Here is a 21,107-nt window from a genome sequence, read left to right as displayed (position 1 = left end):
CTTTTCATTATTATATTAATAATATTACTATATTATTTTTATTAACAGCAGAAAACTATACACTTTTCTGCACCCTGAATTTTTACGCTTGATGTATTTGAGTCTTCTGTTTGTTCATGGAGAGCTGTCTCATTCTCTGTAATAAATGCATGATATCCCATCCTACTGATGTACCTTATTTTAGTTCACAGATTTCCTGTTGAAGAGCATTTTCTTTTGTTCAATGGTTTGCTACTTCAAGTAATTTTGTAATGTATATTCTCACACACAGATGCAGAAGTATCTGTTGGATAAATTCCTAGAAATAGAGCTGCTGAGTCAAAGAATACATGCATTTTACGTTTTAGCAGATATTGCTAAACAGCTTTTCACAAAGGGTATGTGGCTTTTCACCCCACCAGCAACGTGAGTACCTACTTCTCTACCTACACACTTAGCAATACATGTGTCTCTAAATTTTTGTTTCAATGTATAGTTAGTTGGTTCCAGAAACCTCCCATGATAAACTTCACAGGCTCCATTATAATGTTCCTTTTACTCTGCAGCCCCACAGTCTAGCCTATTGGACGCATTTAAATGTTGTTAAGTGAATAAATGAAGCGCCAAGCAAAAGAGCAGGGGCTTTTGGGGGGGTCTGCCTGGCTAAGGCAGAGGAGTGTGCAATCTTGATCTCAGGGTGGTGAGTCTGAACCCCATGTTGGGCAGAGAGATAACTTTAAAAAAAATAAAAAGAGTAGGAGTTTTTGCACAATGAGAGGTATACCTTTTTTTTTTTTTTTAAGATTTTATTTATTTGAGAGAGAGACAAAGATCAGGAGAAGGCGGAGGGGCAGAGGGAAAAGGAGAGGGAGAAGCAGACTCTCCCCTGAACATGGAGCCTGATGCGGGGCTGGATTCCAAGATCCTGAGATCATGACCTGGACCGAAGTCAGATGCTCAACCAACTGCGCCACTCAGGCACCCCGAGGTTTACCTTTCATATAAGGAAAAATGAAAGTGATTTAAATATCAGCAATGTTTCCCTTTTAGAAGGGGGAGGTAGGTAAGAAAGGATGGATGGATGGATAGATTCTGATCTAAAATAGTTTCTCCTGGGGGGGGGGTTAAAAAGCAAGAAATACTTGCCCAAAATAAAGTATTATCCTACCTTAAAGATATATAGCCTATCTTTAAAATTTCAAGAAAGCAGAGGGCCTCCCATGCAACTCCCAAAGGAACAGTAAGGTTCTTTCTCTGAAACTGCCATGGGATCCTGAAGCTTCTCACATTATTTTTCTTACCCAACTTTCCAAATAATGGACTCTCATCGTATACTGTACACAATCACAGAGTTGGTTAACATTTCATTCATTTGCTTCTGTACAGTCCCTGGCATTGTCCTAAAAATCTTTCAGGGGATACAATAAATCCTGAACTCTGCGCTGTCACTGGTCAGCACATGTTTGCCGTGGTCTCTGGTGGCCCTGCTTGGTGCCACAAGCACCACCGTAACAACCGACGACACATGCAGTGTTCATCATGGACCAGGCACTCCTCCAAACACGTTTTACTGTACACACTCACTTAATACTCACAACAACTTTGCCAGGAGAAACTATTTTCCCCATTTTACAGATGAACAACTGAAGCACAGAGGAGGTAAGTAACTTGCCCGAAGGACACACAGATAAGTAGGTATACAGACAATCTGAATCTAAGCAGTCTGATACCAGAATGCCTTTTAATCCAGGATCTTAATACAGTGTGATAATCGCTCTGATAGAGTTGTGCAAAGAGTCTATGTTCCCGAACTACTAGACTTTGACATATACTCAGTGTATACCTCTATCAGAGCAATTTTCACACGGCAGGAAAGTTACCGGTGTACACATCTACTTCCCCACTGCAAATTCAAGTCTTAATCACTGTGCCTGACACTACTGGACTCGATAAAATCTTTAACTGGGTTTTAAGTTAAAAAGACTGAATAATCTCGGGACGCCTGGGTGGCGCAGTTGGTTGGACGACTGCCTTCGGCTCAGGGCGTGATCCTGGAGTCCCGGGATCGAGTCCCACATCAGGCTCCCAGCTCCATGGGGAGTCTGCTTCGCTCTCTGACCTTCTCCTCGCTCATGCTCTCTCTCACTGTCTCTCTCTCAAATAAATAAATAAAATCTTTAAAAAAAAAAAAAAAAGACTGAATAATCTCATTTCTATTGCTTGGGCTAGTACTTCATATTTTCTATGTTGGTTCTCCTTCTGCTCCTGTGTGTTACCATTTCCCAAGACCCATCACTTCTAAGGCAAGATCTGCCTTTCAAATTGCACTGCTTGCCTGGAGATGCTGGCCAAATCTCTCAAGCTGCCTTGGGTACACTGTTGGGAGTCCTGAAACAGCAGACAGACCCGCACCACCATTCCTGCTGGGCAGGGTACCGGCAGTAAAGCTCCTACCCCCACCCCACCCCAGCAGCCACCAGTACAGATCACTGGCTCTTATCAGGAACATGGGAGTAACCTGAGCCACCTGCCAGCCCATCTCTCGACTGCTAAGACAGGCGCTTTCTGTGATCGGGTTGCACAAACGCCTGGAAACCTTACACCAGGTATGAAGGAAGAAGCAACAGGGGAAACAACAGAACATCTGGTGCCCCGCCTGCTTCCATTCACTGCGTGGGGCCAGAGACTGAGCAGGCCTCATTCACTCAGGGCAAAGCCTTGGGACCATCAAGGCTGTTTGGTGAGATCAGCATCACCGTCTAATGGAGGTCAGCATCCATCTCGAGCGCAAGACACATCCTCCCTGGCCTCATTCTCCAAACGGCTAGAATGCTACCTCCCCTCTAACATCCTTGTGGAGACAAAGGTCCACTGCAGAAGCTAACTATGAAAAGCACAGTTTTACTTCAGACCTTGAAATGCATAAATCTCTAAAGGTTAACAGAGCTAGACTCAAGCCTAAGCATGCAATCCTTAATGCTGTCTTAATGTCTGAATCAGAATCCACTGTCTACTAAACAGGAAAAATATATTTTTTGTTTGTGGAACCGTATCTCTTTACTCCCCATCAGGTCTCATTGGGAGAGTGGTCACATCCCAATGATGATGACCATTCCCTCAGTCCTGGACTGTCAGCAAACGCAGGGGTTACGTGAAACCAACAGCAATTATGGCTGCTAAGACACAAACACCTACTAGGAACTAAATCTTTCTTTCTCACAATTCAGCACCAAACTTGGTTCACTGACCAGCCTCCTGACAGCAGTGACATTCAATCAGGATAAGCTGGACATTCTGGATGCATCTGGTATAGAAAGTGTCATACCGAATAAAATCACACTGCAGTTAGAGTCCATGTGCAATGACTCAAGGCAGATCCTGAGTATCATTACTAACTCAATGACAAACAGGATATCTGACCCAAAAAGAGCCCTTCTAGTGGATAAGGACAGGATCCCAGCTGACTGGGACAGGTGGAGAGCTAAGGACGCCTATCTTTTGCCCAAATATCTTTAAAGGTATCATCAGTCAGAGATTTGTAGGGTATTCACATGAAAGACTGGAGATGCAGATCAGGTCTCTAAAAATAAAAACAAGAAACATTAAAAAGAAAGATTAGGTTTCTGACCCCGTGAGTCCATGAAATGCAGACTCCCACTTTCTGAGGTCTTGTACTAATCAGGCTCAGCCCTACCAGAGACATTTAGACTTAGTTTTATCTCAGTAGCCCAGGACAGAATAATCCTAATTCCAGAAACCTAATTAAAAAAAAAACCTACAAAAAATGTTCTGATCTCCAAATGCAGAGAAAAAGAAAAGCAAAGTACAGGGAGCGTGCATTGTAATACCACCATTTGAGTTTCTAAAAGGGAGTGGAAAAGATACTATGTAGGTACTAACTCTGGAAGGCTAGCCAGAAAACTAACCACAGTTACCTCCAAGGAGAAAACTAGGTAGTTGGGACAAGGCAGACACTTTTTACTTTTTTCCGCATTTTGAATCATTCACCATGTGAATATAGTCTATGCTTAAAAAATAAATGACACAGGCGCCTGGGTGGCTCAGTGGGTTAAAGCCTCTGCCTTCGGCTCAGGTCATGATCCCAGGGTCCTAAGATCGAGCCCCGCATCGGGCTGTCTGCTCCGCGGAGAGCCTGCTTCCTCCCCTCTCTCTCTCTGCCTGCCTCTCTGCCTACTTGTGATCTCTGTCTGTCAAATAAATAAATAAAATCTTTTTAAATAAATAAATAAATAAATAAATGACAAGCCAGGGTGGGGGAGGTAAACTCCATGTAAGAAACCCTCAGAGAAACTGTACCAGAATAGTAAGAAAGATGAAGAAATGAAAGACTCTAATTAGACCTAAAGCCAAAGTCTGAGCTTACTGCTTGCCGTCCTACTGAGCCCAAAATAACTGAAATGAGCACATCGTCTCCCTTACCCGGCTGAAGCAGGGAGCTGGTAGGATGACTTCTAGATGCCTTCAACCCTCATTTCATACTACCCACCATTATCGATCCAGTGATTTATCTACTGCTGATCTACCAGCTGATAGCAAAATTACAGATGGGATAACTTTGAGGCAAATAACAAGCAAACAATAATAACAAATTACCATATACACAGCAACTAACTATCCCATTCAACCTCCCCCAAATATGAAGTACAGGAAAGTGAGATAAACACATGAAGCCTCTAATACAATGCGTGGCACATACAAGCACACACCAAATCTTGGCAAAATCCCAATTCAAAACACTGGCCACTTTCTGTGCTCGTGGTGGGAGCAGCAGGCGCGCCTTCGACATGCAGACCGATGCCGGCAAGTTTGTGGACCTGCTCACATCGTGCCTCGGACATGCTCTGCCAGCAATCGCACCATTGGCACCAAAGACCACACACCCATCCAGGTGATCGTGGCCAACAAGGCCACAGGCAGGTTCAACTGTCAGTTGAAAACCTAGGCTATCTGTGGGGCCATTCGCAGGATGGGTGAGTCAGACGACTCCATCCTCCACTGGCCAAGGCCGACAGCATCATTTCAAAGAACTTCTGACTAGAGAGGATCATGGATGTGGAATATTTGTTATAAATAAATAGTAAACTGAAAATAAAAAAAAAACCACTGGTTAGATCCAAATTACTGAAGAAACTGAAGTCAGTGTTGACTTCTACAAGACTCAAGAATTACTGTAACTACATGGGTTACTGTTAGGTAATAGACAAAATACTTTCAATATTAAATATATGTCACGTGAAGACAATGAAGTTCATGTTCAGTGTTCATTCTTTCTCAATCATACCCTTTGGTTTGAGGGGCATGAGGCCCAAAGGAAAAGGCACTGAATAAAGAGCCACAAAATCTGGTAGAAGCATCAGTTTTGCTACTTCCTAGTCATGAGGCTTAAAGAAGTATATCTTTACCATAAGAAAAATAGGAAAAAGAATCACCTATCTTTTGGGGTTGTTGTAGGGACTAAATAAGAATCTATATCAAAGCATTTTATACACTATAAAATATTATATAAATTTAATTACTGTACATTTTGTACAATTTTAGTCACCAAGCTACAAATCCAAAGATGGTGATTACAGAAAAAGCAACAAAAATTATTAAAGAGATTTTTTACAAATAAGCCCTATAAAGACTGATTTTTTTTTCAACAAACATTTACTGGCTTCTTATTATCATTCTCCCTGATATTCATGGAGAAGCTGAAGACAGAAAGACTAAGAGACTGTTCCTGCCCTTAAAGAAGTCAAGGGGCGGGGCGCCTGGGTGGCTCAGTGGGTTAAAGCCTCTGCCTTGGGTCAGGTCATGATCCTGGTGTCCTGGGATTGAGCCCCACATCAGGCTCTCTGTTCAGTGGGGAGCCTGCTTCTCTTCCTCTCTCTCTGCCTGCCTCTCTGCCTAACTGTAATCTCTGTCTGTCAAATAAATAAATAAAATTTAAAAAAAAAAAAAAAAGAAGAAGAAGAAGAAGTCAAGGGGCATCTGGGTGGCTCAGTTGGTTAAGCATCTGACTCTTGATTTTGGCCGGATAATAATCTCAGGGTCCTGGGGTTGAGCCCCCTGTCCAGCTCCATGTTCATCTCAGGGTCTGAGATTCTCTCTCGTTCTCCTTCAACCCCATCCCCCCATGCTTGTGCTCTCTCTAAAAAAATAAACTTTAAAAAAAACTGGGGTACAAAAAAAATAAGGCTTGATAATTATAACAAATATGGCCTTTATATACTGAACACCTATTATGTGTCAGGCCCTGAATAAGCACATTCTATGTATCATCTCTTTCAATTCTTACAGAATACATTTTACAAGGGAAGAAGCTGAGTTTAGAAAGGTTAAATAACTTCGCCAAGATCATACAACTATGATATGGAAAAGCTAAGGCTCCAACTCAGCTCTGCCTGGCAGCCTATTCTATGTTTTATAATCTTAGAGCGGGAAAAGCTTTTCTAAGCAGGGGACACACACGCGCGCGTGCGCGCACATGCACAGCAGAACCAGTTCCTAAAAACATCAGGAGACCTTATTACATTAAAAAAAAAATCGGGGCGCCTGGGTGGCTCAGTGGGTTAAGCCTCTGCCTTTGGCTCGGGTCATGATCTCGGGGTCCTGGGATCGAGCCCCGCATCGGGCTCTCTGCTCAGCAGGGAGCCTGCTTCCCCACACACACACCACCTGCTACTCTGCCTAGTTGTGATCTCTGTCTGTCAAATAAATAAAAAAGATCTTAAAAAAAAAATTAACTGGGTATCTGGCTAGCTCTGTCAGTATGGCTTGCAACTCTTGATCTCAAGGTTGTGAATTCGAGCAGCCCCACGTTGGGTATAGAGATTACTTAAAAATAAGAAAATCCAAAAATAAAAATAGAAATAATTTTTTTAAAAATCTTAAAAAACAAAAATTACCTTCTGATATAGTCACTGAAAATAGCAGTGTGCAAAGGCACCAGTTTGCTGGTGTCTGTGGGGAAAAAAGAATAAGGTAACACAAGAAACAAAAAATGGGGGTTAGTTGTTTAGTGAAGGGATACAGGGCACCTGGGGACAGATGCTTCACTAAATACATTTTTATAACTGTAGGGTTGCATCTGCTTATGAAGTAATATGTGATAGTTTCAAATTTTCAAATTTTGTTTAACTCTATTTTGTTTCAAATTTTGTTCAAATTTTAACTCTATTCCAAAGTTATTTGATTTTTCTTTCTCCGCAGAATGACACCTATTCTCCTTTCTCAAAGAGCCATCGATGGAACAGCCTGGGACATTGAATTACACAATTTTCTCACCTGAAACAGGATGCTGGACCAGTCAGGCGTTTCTCTTGTATTGGAACGGATACTTTTTTTTTTTAACTGAAGTATGGCTGACAAATTGTTTAGGGTTTGTTCAGACTCTGGGATACCACTAAACCAAACAAGCATGTACTCTTTACCTAAAACTAAAACGGAAAAAACAATTCATCGTGAAGCTCAAATCCAATAAGGATAAATGATCCTCACAAAAGCCCAAGAAAATCAAACACAAAAGTTTCCTGAAACAGGCCAGGATTAAAAAGCAAAGGATAACACTGACTCTGAACTACTCCTAGAGAGAAAAAGAAATGCAAAGTAAGCATAAAGGAAAACTGCACATACACACAGATACTCGGGTATCTGTTAATCGCAGCATTTTTACATAGCTGACAAAAATCGCCAATAGTCTGTGATAAGCACCTTTCTGAAAGACTTCTCCTGTATGTATGCACAATGCCAAAATTAACCAATTGATCTCCAACACTGTAAAACACAGCCAGATCAAAGCCAAAATGTTACAGCAAAAATGGGGATTCAAATTTTTGGAATCAAAACAAGCAGCTAGGGACCTGTAAGACCAAGCAGAGGGACCAAAAAAATGCGTCTGTAGCACATATGAGTAGCACCTGGGGCTGGGGAGGGGGCTTTGCCAACAGAAACAGTTAACTTCTAAGCCCCCACACGGACCTTCTAAATATGACCAGCATCATTCCAAGTCCAGGATGATATAAAAAATCAGCCAAATCACCTTATTCAAAGTCAGGAGTCAGACCATGGCTTCAAGTACAAATACAACACCCAGAACACACGGTAAACCGTGCAGGTCAGGATGGCGCAGGCCGACGTGTATAAAATGGCCCCACATCTGTGAGAGCTGCGTAGCACCTCTCCCCATTCTTCAAGCAAGTCTGTCCTGCCTTTCTTACAGAGACACACAGGAGCGTTAAGACCAGAGGCCCGCTCTCAAAACAAGCCCTACCAACTCCCGGTAAGCCTTGCCAAAGCTCCCACTGTGAGAGGGAGCCATTGTGGAGACTTCCTGAAGTTCCAGCAAAGTCCTCAAACCCACTGTGCCGGCTAGTGACAGGGACAGTGTTCCTGCAAGTTTGTATGAGGTGCAAACCAATGAGTTTAAGCTTTGTGGGCGCTGGGAGCCACCACAAAACGTCTTCCAATTCTGCCAGGTTTTGCTTTGAAACGGCAAAATCCCACAATCCCATTCCCTGGAAACCAAGAAACAGCAGGTGAAAGCTGTCAGAGTCACAGATTCAGCGCATCAGGGGACAAGACAGTCTGAGGAGGGGATAAGCGACCTCATTTGCAGACACTTTTGCAAAGGACTGGAAGGGGGAGTAAGAAAAGAGGGGAGAGGAAGCTAAACAATTCCTGCTTTTTACCCAAAATTATTTTACTTTTTCTTAACCCAGAATCATGACCCACCCTCCTCAGAATGTTTGGGGCATACTGAACTGCAGAGGGAGAATAAAAAAAGGAAAAGAAAACTTAAGGCTGTAAATGTAACTGTATAAAACCCCCACGAGGATGACCTAGGAAACTAAGCTCCACGCAACAAGGACGCACTGTGCAGCTGCTTTTCTTCTGGCCAAACTGTCCAAGATAAATAGCGCAGGCTCATGAAGCCGGCGACTTCCAGGAAAATGGAACCAAAGTCCTCCTGACTCAGGACAAACCACATACTCCTGAAATAAGTCCCTAAATGAATTCCATATCGGTCTGTTTTGGAAATCCTTCTGGCGGACAGCAATTAACGCCCCCTCCTCCAAACAGCTGCCAATGTGCGAGGGAAAAGCTGCTCAAAATAAGGCAAATGGAAGAACTTCCCATGAGCCTCTGTTCCCCAAGTGTTCCAACTCAGGCAGTAGCTGGAGCTCACACTCAAAGCCCGGAGTGCCCCCAACCAGGTCTGCTCTTCCTCTAGTTCCACTAGGACAGTTTCTGCTCCCCGCCTTGCAAAATCCCATCCCCAAGAGAGTCCCACAGCAACCCTGCCTACCCTTCATGATAAATCATGCCTTGCCGTGATATTTACAATTAGGATCCGACAAAGTCGATTCAGCCAAAAAGAAAAAAAAACAGTAACCACAGTAACCTCAGAAACCACATGCCTGGAATGAAACATCCAATACTCAGAGCAAAGTTTCTTTTCCTCAGCAAAGGAAAAACCAAGGAACCAGCCATCCCATGGGAAAAATCCCACATACCAAGGTATTATCTGAAGACTTAGGTCCCTAAAAAACCCAAGTATTATGGCTGAACACACCCAAGCATTATGGGAAGTCTAAACTTCAAAGGCTGTTTCCACCCTTGGGAAAACGGGTTTCTAAGCAGTTACTCAACCATTATCATTTAGCAATTCAAAATTGTCATCTTCTTCATAAGCGGTATTTAACATGTGTCCCGTGCCTTGAATCCTCAGCGGAAATTTCTAGATGCCACGTATGTGCAGGACACATCAGAAGGAAGTAATATTATTACTGGTTGCTGTCTCTCTCATTCCCATCTTAGAACCTGCTTTTTTCATTCAGAACCCAAAAAGCCAAAGGCATTACAAAGTCCATCTGGTTGCCTGTAAAGGGGCCCCGATTGAAGAAGTAAGGAAGTCTCAAGGTTAGAGAGAACGGGCTAGGATTATAGAGGAGCAGAAATCAGAAGCTGAGAGGGAAGGAGGAAGGGAGAACAAGGGACGGGCGGAACGAGTCCTGTAAAATACATCTATGAATCTATTTCCAAGGTTGAGGTTTAAAGGAACTCCATCAAGCTTCCTCATTTTCAAGCACATCCAATGGGCGATCTGGAAAACAGCCTGCATTTTGTGAGGTGTCTCAGTTGGTATTTTTCCTGTGGCCACAAAAGAAGCTATAATAGCTTATGAAATTCATTCGTTGGGAAGGGAAAGGTTAAGGTCCACCGTTGATCAAATGGGCTTAGTCCCAGATGATGGTAATATCTCTGAACTGCAACACTCCAGCATCTCTCCGCAGCGCTGTAAAAGGCAGATCAACAGACTGCTCCAATGAACTGGAACAGGTTAGCTCTAATTGCTCCTTACTTGTGTGGGTCCTCTCTTCTTAACCACACCATCACAAAGGCGCTTTATACACATACACACGTGCACTCAATTAATATCTGAGCACAGGAAACTACACATTACGTTGCCATGCCCACCCAACACATTCAACAGTTAAATTCCATCCCTGCTTCTGTTTTCAAAGACCCTGTTCTCACCTTTAACCCTGATATCAATGGAAAGATCAGGTACCATTCACAAATCCCACAGCTCCCAGTCTTCACACGAGCTGGAAAGCAGACCAAGGGCCAGACCCCCCAGGGAAAATCTGGAGAAACAATTAAAGCCATCTGCAGGCCCTACTGAGGGGTAGAGAGACAAAGTTCAATTCAACAAAAATCCTAGTTTCTTGGCGCAGGCACAGTGCTAAATCCTAGGGATCCCAAAGGCTCCCTCGATCTCACAGTTTGGGCAGGGGTGGAGGGGCAGACACTGGTACTTTACCATTTGGTAAAGTAAAATGCGCTGAAACAGAGCTTTGGACACCATGTTTTAGAAACCGGCAGGATGTGGGAGGAATGGGAGCAGACACAAAAGGCATCCACGAGGGGTCAGTATCCCAACTGATCCTGAAGACTGAGCCTTGCGGATGAGAGACAGAGATGCTGAGGCAGGAATTTCAGGTAGGAAAAAAAAACAGAAACAAAGGCACAGAGGTACAAATGAGCCCATGTGGCATAGCATGCTAAGGAAACCAGAAGCCTCATACCCCAGACTCAGAGGTGGACTGCAGAAAATTCAATGAGGCTACAAAGGCCAAAGTCAAGCCAGAAGGAGGCCAAATGAGAGAGAATGGACTTTATAAGTCAAAGACAAACTGTCAAGTGTTTTTTAAAAATTAAGCTCTTTCAGGTGGGTGACTTAGTAGTCTGCAGGCAGGTTTGAAGAGACTGAGGACAGACGAGACAAAGGCATCCCAGCTCAATTTCCACAAACCAGAAAGAGAGCAAAAGGTGTTATCTATTTGATGTAATATTAACTAGCAAACCTTGTCATATCTGAAACGCAACCAACATTCTCACCACTCCTGCATCCCGGGTACCCCCCGAACGGCCAGAGCATCTGTCATGCACATTCCCAGTGGAGATCCCACGGGTTCCACGAAAAGTCCACTGCTCAGTGCAGGCACTGTGGTAACTCACTAGCTCTTTCAGTGCTTAGCAAAGAAGCAAACCTCTCCTCTCCCTCCTCCTCCTCTAACTTGAAAGCCCGTTCACCTCCTCCACCCGGAGGCCGAGCACATTCAGTTCAACACACTGCTCATCTCTAGTGGTCCCCAACTCTGACACTTCATCAGTCGGAAACACATTAACCACTCCATGCTGATAAAGCAGTGAGCAGGACCTCACGGAGCGCTGTACGGCAGCCTATAAGGGAGGCAAGGAATAAACAGGTACTGCTGGGCTCCATGATAGACACTTCAGATCATCTTGGTTACTCATCAAGCAGCTCATTAGAGTATGTATTAATTCTCCCAGTTCACAGATGTGTAATCAGGAGCTCAGATGTTAGACATCCTACCAAAGGTCATTCATCTGCTAAGTGGAGGAGCCAAGAGTCAAACCCAAAATGAGAAACTCTAAACAGTGTTTCTTTCACCACGCCACACTTGACGTATACGTGGATATCAAACATAATTACGTATGTTAAGGTCGGTCGTAATAATACTAACAACAACATCTCCCTTTTAAAAACTAAGAGAGGGGACCCACGCCATACGGTCTCAGACCAAGGGTTCACTCAGAATAGTCATAACTAAGTGATGACAACTGGGATCTCCAAATGCTACTAAAAAAGATTACTACTGACCATTGGTGAACCCCAAAAAAGTCAGACTCAAAGAATCAAAGCAACTTGGCTATACTCCAGAGAAATAGATCAAATCTTCCATACACTCTCCCCCCGGAGTCCCCACAACATATGAAAAACTCATGGCTGATTGTTCACTTGCTCTTCTCTTCTCTCTCTCTCTCTCTCTCTCTCTCACAAGTGATTTTCCAAACGTCTTTACCCACCCAAATTACAGAAATATGTCCAGGATTCACATGGCAGTTCTGATCCGATTTGCCCCAATCCTGGCTCAAGCAGCTTTGCACTACCCTCCTAACTAGATCAGCGCCAGCCAATGGGTTTATTCAAGCTGATCTGTGATGGATTAGATAATGAAACCTTAGCCATGTAAGCCGCCTGCTTGTATTGGGGCTGGAGGGGAGAAGAAAAAGAAATTCAATACTCCTAGGGGCCACCTAAAACGCCAAATGCACTCCCCGGCCCTCGCTCCAGCTGCGCACTCATCCAATTACTGTCATTTCCTTCCCATCATCCCTGATGCTCTTCCCTTCCATCTCTGAAGTGAGTGCACATAGGCACCAGAAAAAAGGCGTTTACTATGCTCTATAAATGCATATCAACAAAAATTCAAGCAAAGTCACTCACTAAAATGACTGCCTTTACTGTCGCACAAATTGTGAAAACCTTGCATCAAAACTGATGGCCTGAGAGAAGGCAGACCGGCGCTGCACGGGCAACACTCTGGTTTACACGCAGTAGAAGAGCGAGCGTCTTTCTCCCCAGTCCTGTAATCTTGAGGCCTGTCTGCACCAGTCTGTTTTACACCAAAATTAAAGTTAAATCTCTGGTTAGCTTCTGTTGTGTTCACATGTCAGTGTGAGAGACAAAAACATGACAAGGTGACTAGAAAATGGGGAGCGGGAGTTGGGAGACAAATTCAACTCAGGCTTGTCTCGTGAGTCACCCTGAAGAATAGACCTACTTTGAATTCAGATCCGTCCTCCTCCTTCTCAAAGACATTCCGAGTGTTACATTCACAGGCTTTCCTTGTGAGGCTTGAAAAAAATCAGTAATTTTTAAAGTGACTGTGCCTCAGTTTCTCCATCTACACTGTTTACAGCTCTGGTAGCATTACAGGTTGAACGTCTGTCTCCCCACGAAATGAGTATGTTGAAGCCCTAGCCCACAGGGCGATGGTACTTGGGGGAGGGGGGCTTTGGGAGGTGATGAGGTTTAGTGTAGGTCTACAGGGGGGACCCCCATGATGGGATTAGCTCCCTTCTCAGAAGAGGCAGAGAGAGATCTCTCTCTGTCCAGGAGCACACACTGAGAAAAGGCCACGTGAACACAGTGAGAAGCCAGAAAGAGAACTCCTCAGCAGAAACCGAATCTGCCAGCGCCTTGATCTTGGGACTTCTAGCCTCGAGAATTGTGAGAAATAAATTTCTGTTGTTTAAGCCACCCGGTCTTTGGTATTTTGTTATGATGCACTAGGAGACTAAGACGAGTAGAAACAAAAAACTCCCTAATTTTTGTGAGACATCATTCATGAAATTACTAGGAAGGAAAGCACAATATTTTTATAGCTCTACTCAAATAGTAGCACCATGTCCCACATCAGCACCAAACACCCAAACAAGAATCCAAAGAGACATGCACCTAAGAGGAAAGAAACCCGGAAACAAGCAAGTTCAAGAACTGTAACATACGCATAGAAATCACAGGCTACCTGGAGCCTCTGCCCTAAGACCAGGAAAAAAGCTTTCCTACTCCCAGAATAACAACTGCCGAACCCACTTCACTAAACTGGATTTACGACTCGATGGTCAGAAGCAGTTAGCCGGCCGTAGAATAATCACATAACCCACATCTCGCTGCCGTAAAGGATTTTGCTGAAAGCTCTAAGTCATAATTAAGGTGCACCTTGCTTTATTTATATAGCAGCCAAGTTCCTAGAAAGTTGCACAAAAACTGAATTTTTGATCATCAAATTGTTTACATTCACTAGAAGAGCTAACCGAAGGAAACGGACTCCCCAGGATGTTTTATAAAACCCAAGTTCCACATATATCAGACTTGCTTACGGTGAAATGAACCACCCACACCTATACATGTAACTCATTCCACTTTTCACCGTGTTAGCATTTCCAGCACCCTCTTTGACAACTAACTACACTTCTCAAACCATACTTCAATTTGCAGGTTGAATTTGCTCTTCCCTCCTCCCCCGCTCAGGGTTCTCTATTTGTATACTGTTTCCAGGGCTGTGCTAAATCCTCTTCTGTCCACATGAAGCGAAAGGCACAATCCTTCCTCTCACTCCCCTACGGTTCCTTCTTAGCCAAAGACTTGTCAGAGAAGCACCACAGACTCTCTCGTGTCCTCTATGCCCACTTTGGGAAGTAATGATTTACTCCAAAAGTTTCCTGATTATAACTCAACAGGGTTCAGCTTTGGAATCTACAGCTTTGAGCTGTACTTCCATTTAGTGGGCAGCCTTGGAAAATTAACCCCAGTAAAGGACTTCTGTCTGTAAAAAAAAAAAAAAAAAGTTAATCCTCTGACACTCAGAAGATTGAGGAATTTTCAGAAACAAACTCTCACCCCTAAATTCCTTGATTTTTTCCAACCCCTTAATCATTTGTAAAAAGTAAATTTCAACTTCACAGGCAGTGTGCGTTTATTTTGTACCCAACACTGTCAGGTATTACAAAGGAGAGAACAAAGAGAATATAGTGTCTGGCTTCTAGAAGCTTACAGTCTCACTAGGGGAACATGAATAAAACAAGGAACACCACAAGATGATGTACAAGTAAGCATCCGTGTAAGGGGAGAGTCTGACTGGTGTGAAAGTTGTCAGGGAAGGCTTCCTAGAAGGAGCTATGACCTCAGAAAAGCTCCATTTGTATTAAGCTATAAGGAAAACAAACAAACCTGCTTTAAGACCAACCCATATACTAAACAAGTTGGCTACTCTAGACTGTTTAAGTGCCTACTTGCACAGCACAGCGCCCATGGGCATTTCTACATTGCCACAATCATCTGCCCCTCCGCCGCTCCTTCTGCTCCAGCCGCACGGGCCTCTGCTCTCAGACCCATCAAGTATACCTCTTTCTCAATGCCTCTGCTCCCACAGTTCCTCCACCTGAACCCCTGTCCCTCAAATATGTGAATGGTCTATTCCCTCCCTTCACTTCATTCTAAGGTCATCCATCGGAGAGGTCTTTCCTAACCATCTTCACTCTCCATCCCCCTCCCTGCTTTATTTTGCTTCTTGGCACTCACCACCCTTTAATAACAGTTGTTGATTTCTTTACTGTTTCTTTCTATGAGATTATTAGTTACATGAGAGCGGAGTCTTTGTTTTATATATGGCTATGTCTCCTACGCTGTGAAACAGAGCCTGGCACATAGCAGCTGCTTAATAAACATTCGTTAAATGACTATTAACTATCCTACCATTGTTGTCAAAATGATATAGCAAAGTACTCGAGGTGTGGGTCACCCAGCATTAAATTTTATCTTTTCGGGAGCATTACTTCTCTTTTACTCAGATCATACCACAAATGTCAACCTTGCCTAAAGCCTTCCTTGACCATTTCAGCAGGAACGATCATCTCCTTCTTCTGGACCCATTGGCACAAATCCTTGGCGTACTTTGGCTCTAAATTATGCAGTGACTTGTGACATGGAACCGCCCCATAGTATCTCTGCTCCTGTTCTCTGGAACTTTCTCTCTCACACAGATACACCACACACGCGCGCACACGCGCGCATGCACGTACACACACACACACACACACACACACACAAACAAAAACCACACATACATAAATGCATGCTCTTTTTTTAATTTTTCACCATTTTTGTCTCTCCACCCAGACTGGAAACACCAGGCACCTTAAGGTCAGTGAACTTCTTATATTTTTTAGAAGATTTAGAAGTCCTCCTATACAAACCCTTTATTTTACAACTAAGAAATCAGAGGCCCCAAAAGAAGGGATTTTCTCAGAAGCTTACAGCTAGCTGAAGGCAGGGGGCTAGATCAATGATGATCTGAATACCCGTGTGACACGGGCGTCAGAACTACAGCAATGAGAACGCATGACCTGAAAAATAAATAAAGATCCACACATACACAGAGTGAGAAGAAGATTCTCTGTGGGACAGTTCTACACCCAAAGGGCCTAATCCACTCCTTCCTCTGCATACTCCAAAGTCCCTACACACTGCTCCATTTCCAAATACTACTATCCTTGGCCAATTTGAAGGCAACAGCAAATAATGGGCCCCAGGAGGAAAGGAGAGGAAAGAGAGGGGGGTGTCTGTTAACCATGATTGACAGAAACAATGAATGAATACAGACATACACAGATATACCCACGCACCAAACAGTGCTCACCAGCACCTACATCCAGTCACCTCTTCTGATCAGCCGATGTTAACCCACATCACCCGAAGTCTCCCCATGTTCCTCAGTATTTTTTCCATGGCCCTGAGCTTTTAATTCTCACAATCACTCTGCCTGACAAGAGTTCTGACGGGGAACAAGAGCAGGCAAACAGAACAAAAGAATTCAAAAATAAACAGCAAGAGGGTCACTTTACCCAAATCAACACAAGTAACTGAGTGGCCTCTGCAAAGGAGACCCAAAAGCGCACAGCAAACATGCCATGCTTAAATACAGCTCCGTCTCTAACACAGGAAGTCAGGCAGAGCCTTGAAAAGCTGGGAGCGGAGCACAGGAAGTCTTTTAGCACTGCAGGGATTTCCAAGAGTGGTGTAATGGAGAGAGCACAGGAATAGGAATTAGAAGACTAGGCTTCTAGTTCTAGTTTTGCTACCAGCTAACTGGGTGGCCTTAGGCAAGTCACTAGTCTTCTCTGGACTTTTGAGTCCCCATCTACAAAATGTGGAGGTTAAAACACTTGGAGACTTGAATCCCTTCCCAAAAAAGAAAAAACGAAAAACAAAACAAACAAACAAAACCCAAAAAGATGAAAGCTACTGACTTCCCCACCAACACCAAAAGTGCATGTAAACTACCCAACGTAAGAGTCTTCCAAGCCTATCCTGGTGAAGAACCCCTGGAAAAGATGATATCTCTGGTCCCCTCTATCTCTAACATTCTATGATTCTAAGAGAATTAGGCAGGTCTCTAAACAATTGCTCCACCATTTCACAGCAACTCTTCTTCCAACGGAGACCAAATCCTAAAAGGTCCGAAGGCTTCCGCTCTTCTTCCAACTACAAAGCCAACTGACATCATCACTACCTTTCCCATTCCCTACCCAAAACAACCAGCTTATCCTTGAGTCCACGACTCAGAATCCAGTCTCCCAACAGCCCCACAAATTTTCTTTTATATCCCAGGACATTAAAGAGCTGGTGGGCATCCTCGGCCGCGCAAGAAGCAACTGGCAAAAGAAGGAGGGGCACGTCCTGTGTCTCTCTCCAGACTCATTAGCATTGCTCCACAAACTTAATGAGACCGAGTACCACGGCGTCCCCACACCACTACCGAACTCCTGGTACTTCTCACACTCCTTGTGTAACTGATTGAACCCACAAGCTAAGCCACATCCCCTTTGGGCTCTCGAGGAGTTTTCTCGCTTTTCACTCTCTCCCTTATAACGCCGCTCCCCTGCCTCATCGCCGCGTGTGTCTAGAGCTGCCAAAACGATGTGATTCAAGTCTCCACCACTCCCCCCCACCTCCGCCCCTCGCCCCGTCCTCGACTCAGTGCAGCGGCTCTCTGGGCAACAGACCCAGGATCTCCCGGCTTCCACTCCACCCCAAGGAACTAAGGAAGGGTCTGAAGAAATGGAACCCGCCTCAACCATGTTCGATTTTCCCACCAAAACCTATTCACGCGTCGAGCCCCTCGCACCCCGAGGAATCGGGACCCTCTCGGGCACCCAGGGATCCTCCTGCACTCTTCGCCTCCAAGCCCGGGGAGCCCGCCCCACCTTCCCCACCAGGCCCCGACCGGCCCCCTCCCACCTCCAAGCCAGGACCCCCGCAGGCCCTCCCCCTCCCGGCCCCGGTACCCCCGCCGCCCTCGCGGCCCCCGCGCCGCACCCCCGCCGTAACGGGGAGCCGTCCCGCGCGGTCACCTGCATCCCGCCGCCGCCGTCGGCCGCCGCCTCCTCGGTGCGCGGCCGCTTGCTCAGGCCGGGCTCGGCTCCGTCTCCTCCCCCTCCGGGCACCGGCAGCTCCAGCTCCGACTCCCGCTTCATCCCCCGGGCAGCGGCGCCGGGCCCGAGCTGAGGCGGCTGCTGCGGCTGGGCGCCTTCCGCCATCCGCCCGCGCCCCCCTCGCCTCCGGGAGCCGGGCGACCCGCGACAGGCCACCTCCCCCTGGGCCTCGGCCCCGACTGTCGCGACAGGCGGGCGCGCGCCTGCCCCCGCCCCCGCGTGCGTGCGTGCGTGCGCGCGCGCGGGCCCGGCGCCCCTCGGCGGCTGGCGGTGGCCGCTCGTCGCTCGCCGGCGGCTCGCTCGCGGCGGCCGGCGGGTCGCGACGGGCACTCGCTCGCGCCCCCACGCGCACACGCGACCCCGGCCCGGCCCGGCCCGCCGCGCGCCCCGCCTCTCGCACTCACGGAGCTCGCCCGCCGGCCCGCGCTCGCTCCTTCACACTGTCCCTCGCCACACGCCGGGCCGAGGGAGGAAGGGGGCGGTCCGGGCTCCCGAGGCGTGGGGAGGGCTGTTTGTTTGGGGGGTGGGGGAGGAGGGGCCCGGGGCCGGAACGAGCTGACTGGCCGGGAGCCTCCGACCCGCCACTGTGGCAGCCCCGGGAAGGCGGGCGGAGAGAAAGGAGGAGGGAGGGACCGGGATCTGGGACTCCAGCCCGCGCGGGAGGCCGGGGCGGGGCGGGGGCGGGGGCGGGGCCAGCGCCCCTCGGCAATCTCCGCCGCCTCCGCTCCGGGCGTCCGAGGGAGGCCGGGAAGAGATCGGGGGAGTTCGGGAATCTCCGGCCCGACCGAAGGCTTGTCCTGGAGGCGCCGCGCCGCCGGAGTGCCTGCCCGCGCGGAGGAGGCGGAGTTTGCGCTTTCAGGGCGGGGCCACAGCCCAGGGCGGGCGGAGCTTGAGAGGCCTAAGGGCTAGGGAGGGCCAGTCCTGCGAAGCAGCGACCGGAGTTCGCCTAGGTGGCCGCGATGGTTCCAGGCGGGGAAAGAGGCGCCGTGAAAGGTTCTTAGCCTGCTCCTCTTCTCGCAGAAGAAAGAGACCTCGACTTGGAAGGTCCAGGAATTAAGCCACCACTACACGGCTCTCCCCTGTTCTGAACGACTAATCATAATTATCACCGCATTCCTGATCATCGTAATAACACCTGATGCTTTAAGAGTTCGCACAAGGCATTCACAGACCCCTTCTGAAGCTGTTGTTGTAGGCAGAGTAAATACCATTATCTCGGTTTCATTGATGATGAACATGAACCTGAAACTTGGTTAAGTACTGCTCCTAAAAAGTGTTAGATCCAGAGCTCAGTATACCATATCATATTTTCTGCATCTTGCTGCCTGTGCAGCACTTTGTCGCTTCTCGACGTCCTGCAGCTGGAGATATATGTGCAGCAGTAGGTGTTCTCTCCTACCAGACTGTAAGCACCAAGAGCGCATCTACTTCCTCTGAGTTCCACATATGCTGTGTACATTATAGGGATATGGTGATGCTATGTGAATGATCTGGATTCTGCTACCCAGCTTGACCAAATGACTTCATCTCTCCGGACCCCTGCTCCATCGTTTGGAAAATGAGGAGCTAGTTTAGGTCGGTGGTTGGCAACCAGAGCAATTTTCCCGGTCCTCTCTCTCCCAGAATGTTTGTCAACATCTGGAGACATACTTGTTTGTTAAAGCTGTGAGGGGGATGGGGGATAAATCTGGTATCTGGTGGGTAGAGGCCAGGAACATTGTCCAACATCCTGCTATGAACAGGAGAGTCCCCACAACAGTTATTCAGCCCAAAATGTCAATAATGCTGAGGTTGAGAAACCCTAACTTAGATGATTTCTAAGGTCATTTCCAGATGGGCGTATGATTTGTCCTTTGAACTTGGGTTTAATCTGGCTAGTGCTATAATAGTACAGTGGTAAAGATCCTTGCTTTGGAGTCAGACCAACACAAATTTGAATCCAAGATTTACCACCTACTACCCATGTAATGCTGAGCTAGTGATGACGGAAGAATTCCTATACAGAAGGGATTTAGGGCCCGCACACTGCTTGGAAGTCAAGACTGAAGCCTTGAAGCTGAGTTTTCATAGCAAGCACATTTTTTAAAGTCTAAGCTGTGTTATAGATCAATAAAAATAACCAAGTTTTAGCTCTGCCACTTGCAAGTCTCATTTGACTTGTAAAACCTTCCTTTCCTCTCTATGCCTCACTTTCTTCATCTAAAAATCAAAATAGGGGCGCCTGCGTGGCTCAGTGGGTTAAGCCTCTGCTTTCGGCTCAGGTTGTGATCTCAGGGTCCTGGGATTGAGCCCCATATCAGGCTCTCTGCTCAGTAGCTCTGCTTCTCTGCCTACTTGTGATCTCTCTCTCTCTCTCTTTCTCTGTCAAATAAAAATATAAAATCTTTTTTTAAAAAAATTAAGATAATAATAGTACCTCCCTGGGATGCATGGGTGGCTCAGTCGGTTAAGCGTCTGCCTTCGGCTCGGGTCATGATCCAAGGGTCCTGGGATGGAGTCCTGAGTCAGGCTCCCTGCTGAGCAGGGAGCTTCTCCCTCTGCCTGCTGCTCTCCCCTGTTTGTGCACTCTCTCTCTCCCTGATAAAGTCTTTTAAAAAATAATAATCATACCTCCCTGAAGGGATTGTTGTGAAGCTTAAAGGAGTTATCACATACTAAGAACTTCAAACAAATTGCCCAACAGTGAGTCCTCAATAAATGTTAATTATTATTATTACTATTACCATGGTCATTTTATTCACGTTTTAAATGAGAGT

General features: G+C 46.2%; 1 protein-coding gene and 1 pseudogene across 12 annotated transcripts in view; one reads left to right on the top strand and one right to left on the bottom strand.

Annotated features, from left to right (window-relative positions):
- RBFOX2 (RNA binding fox-1 homolog 2) overlaps positions 1-18,495 on the bottom strand; it is a 266,184-nt gene extending 247,689 nt beyond the window's left edge. For 4 of the 12 annotated variants that reach the window (XM_044228805.1, XM_044228810.1, XM_044228808.1 and 1 more), the window contains exon 1: positions 18,271-18,490. In XM_044228805.1, the coding sequence (XP_044084740.1) occupies positions 18,271-18,456 (186 nt within the window). In that variant the 5' untranslated portion in view covers positions 18,457-18,490. Of the gene's footprint in view, positions 1-18,270 lie in introns of all 12 variants that reach the window. The other 8 variants (XM_044228802.1, XM_044228803.1, XM_044228809.1 and 5 more) reach the window with 5 other exon arrangements.
- Positions 4,785-5,034, top strand: LOC122892386 (annotated as a pseudogene).
- Positions 18,496-21,107: the final 2,612 nt, after the last annotated feature.

The sequence above is a fragment of the Neovison vison genome, chromosome 12 (assembly GCF_020171115.1).
Source record: "Neovison vison isolate M4711 chromosome 12, ASM_NN_V1, whole genome shotgun sequence".
NCBI lineage: Eukaryota > Metazoa > Chordata > Mammalia > Carnivora > Mustelidae > Neogale > Neogale vison.
The sequence above is the reverse complement of the archived record's forward strand: the minus strand, read 5'-3'. Positions and strand labels throughout refer to the sequence as shown.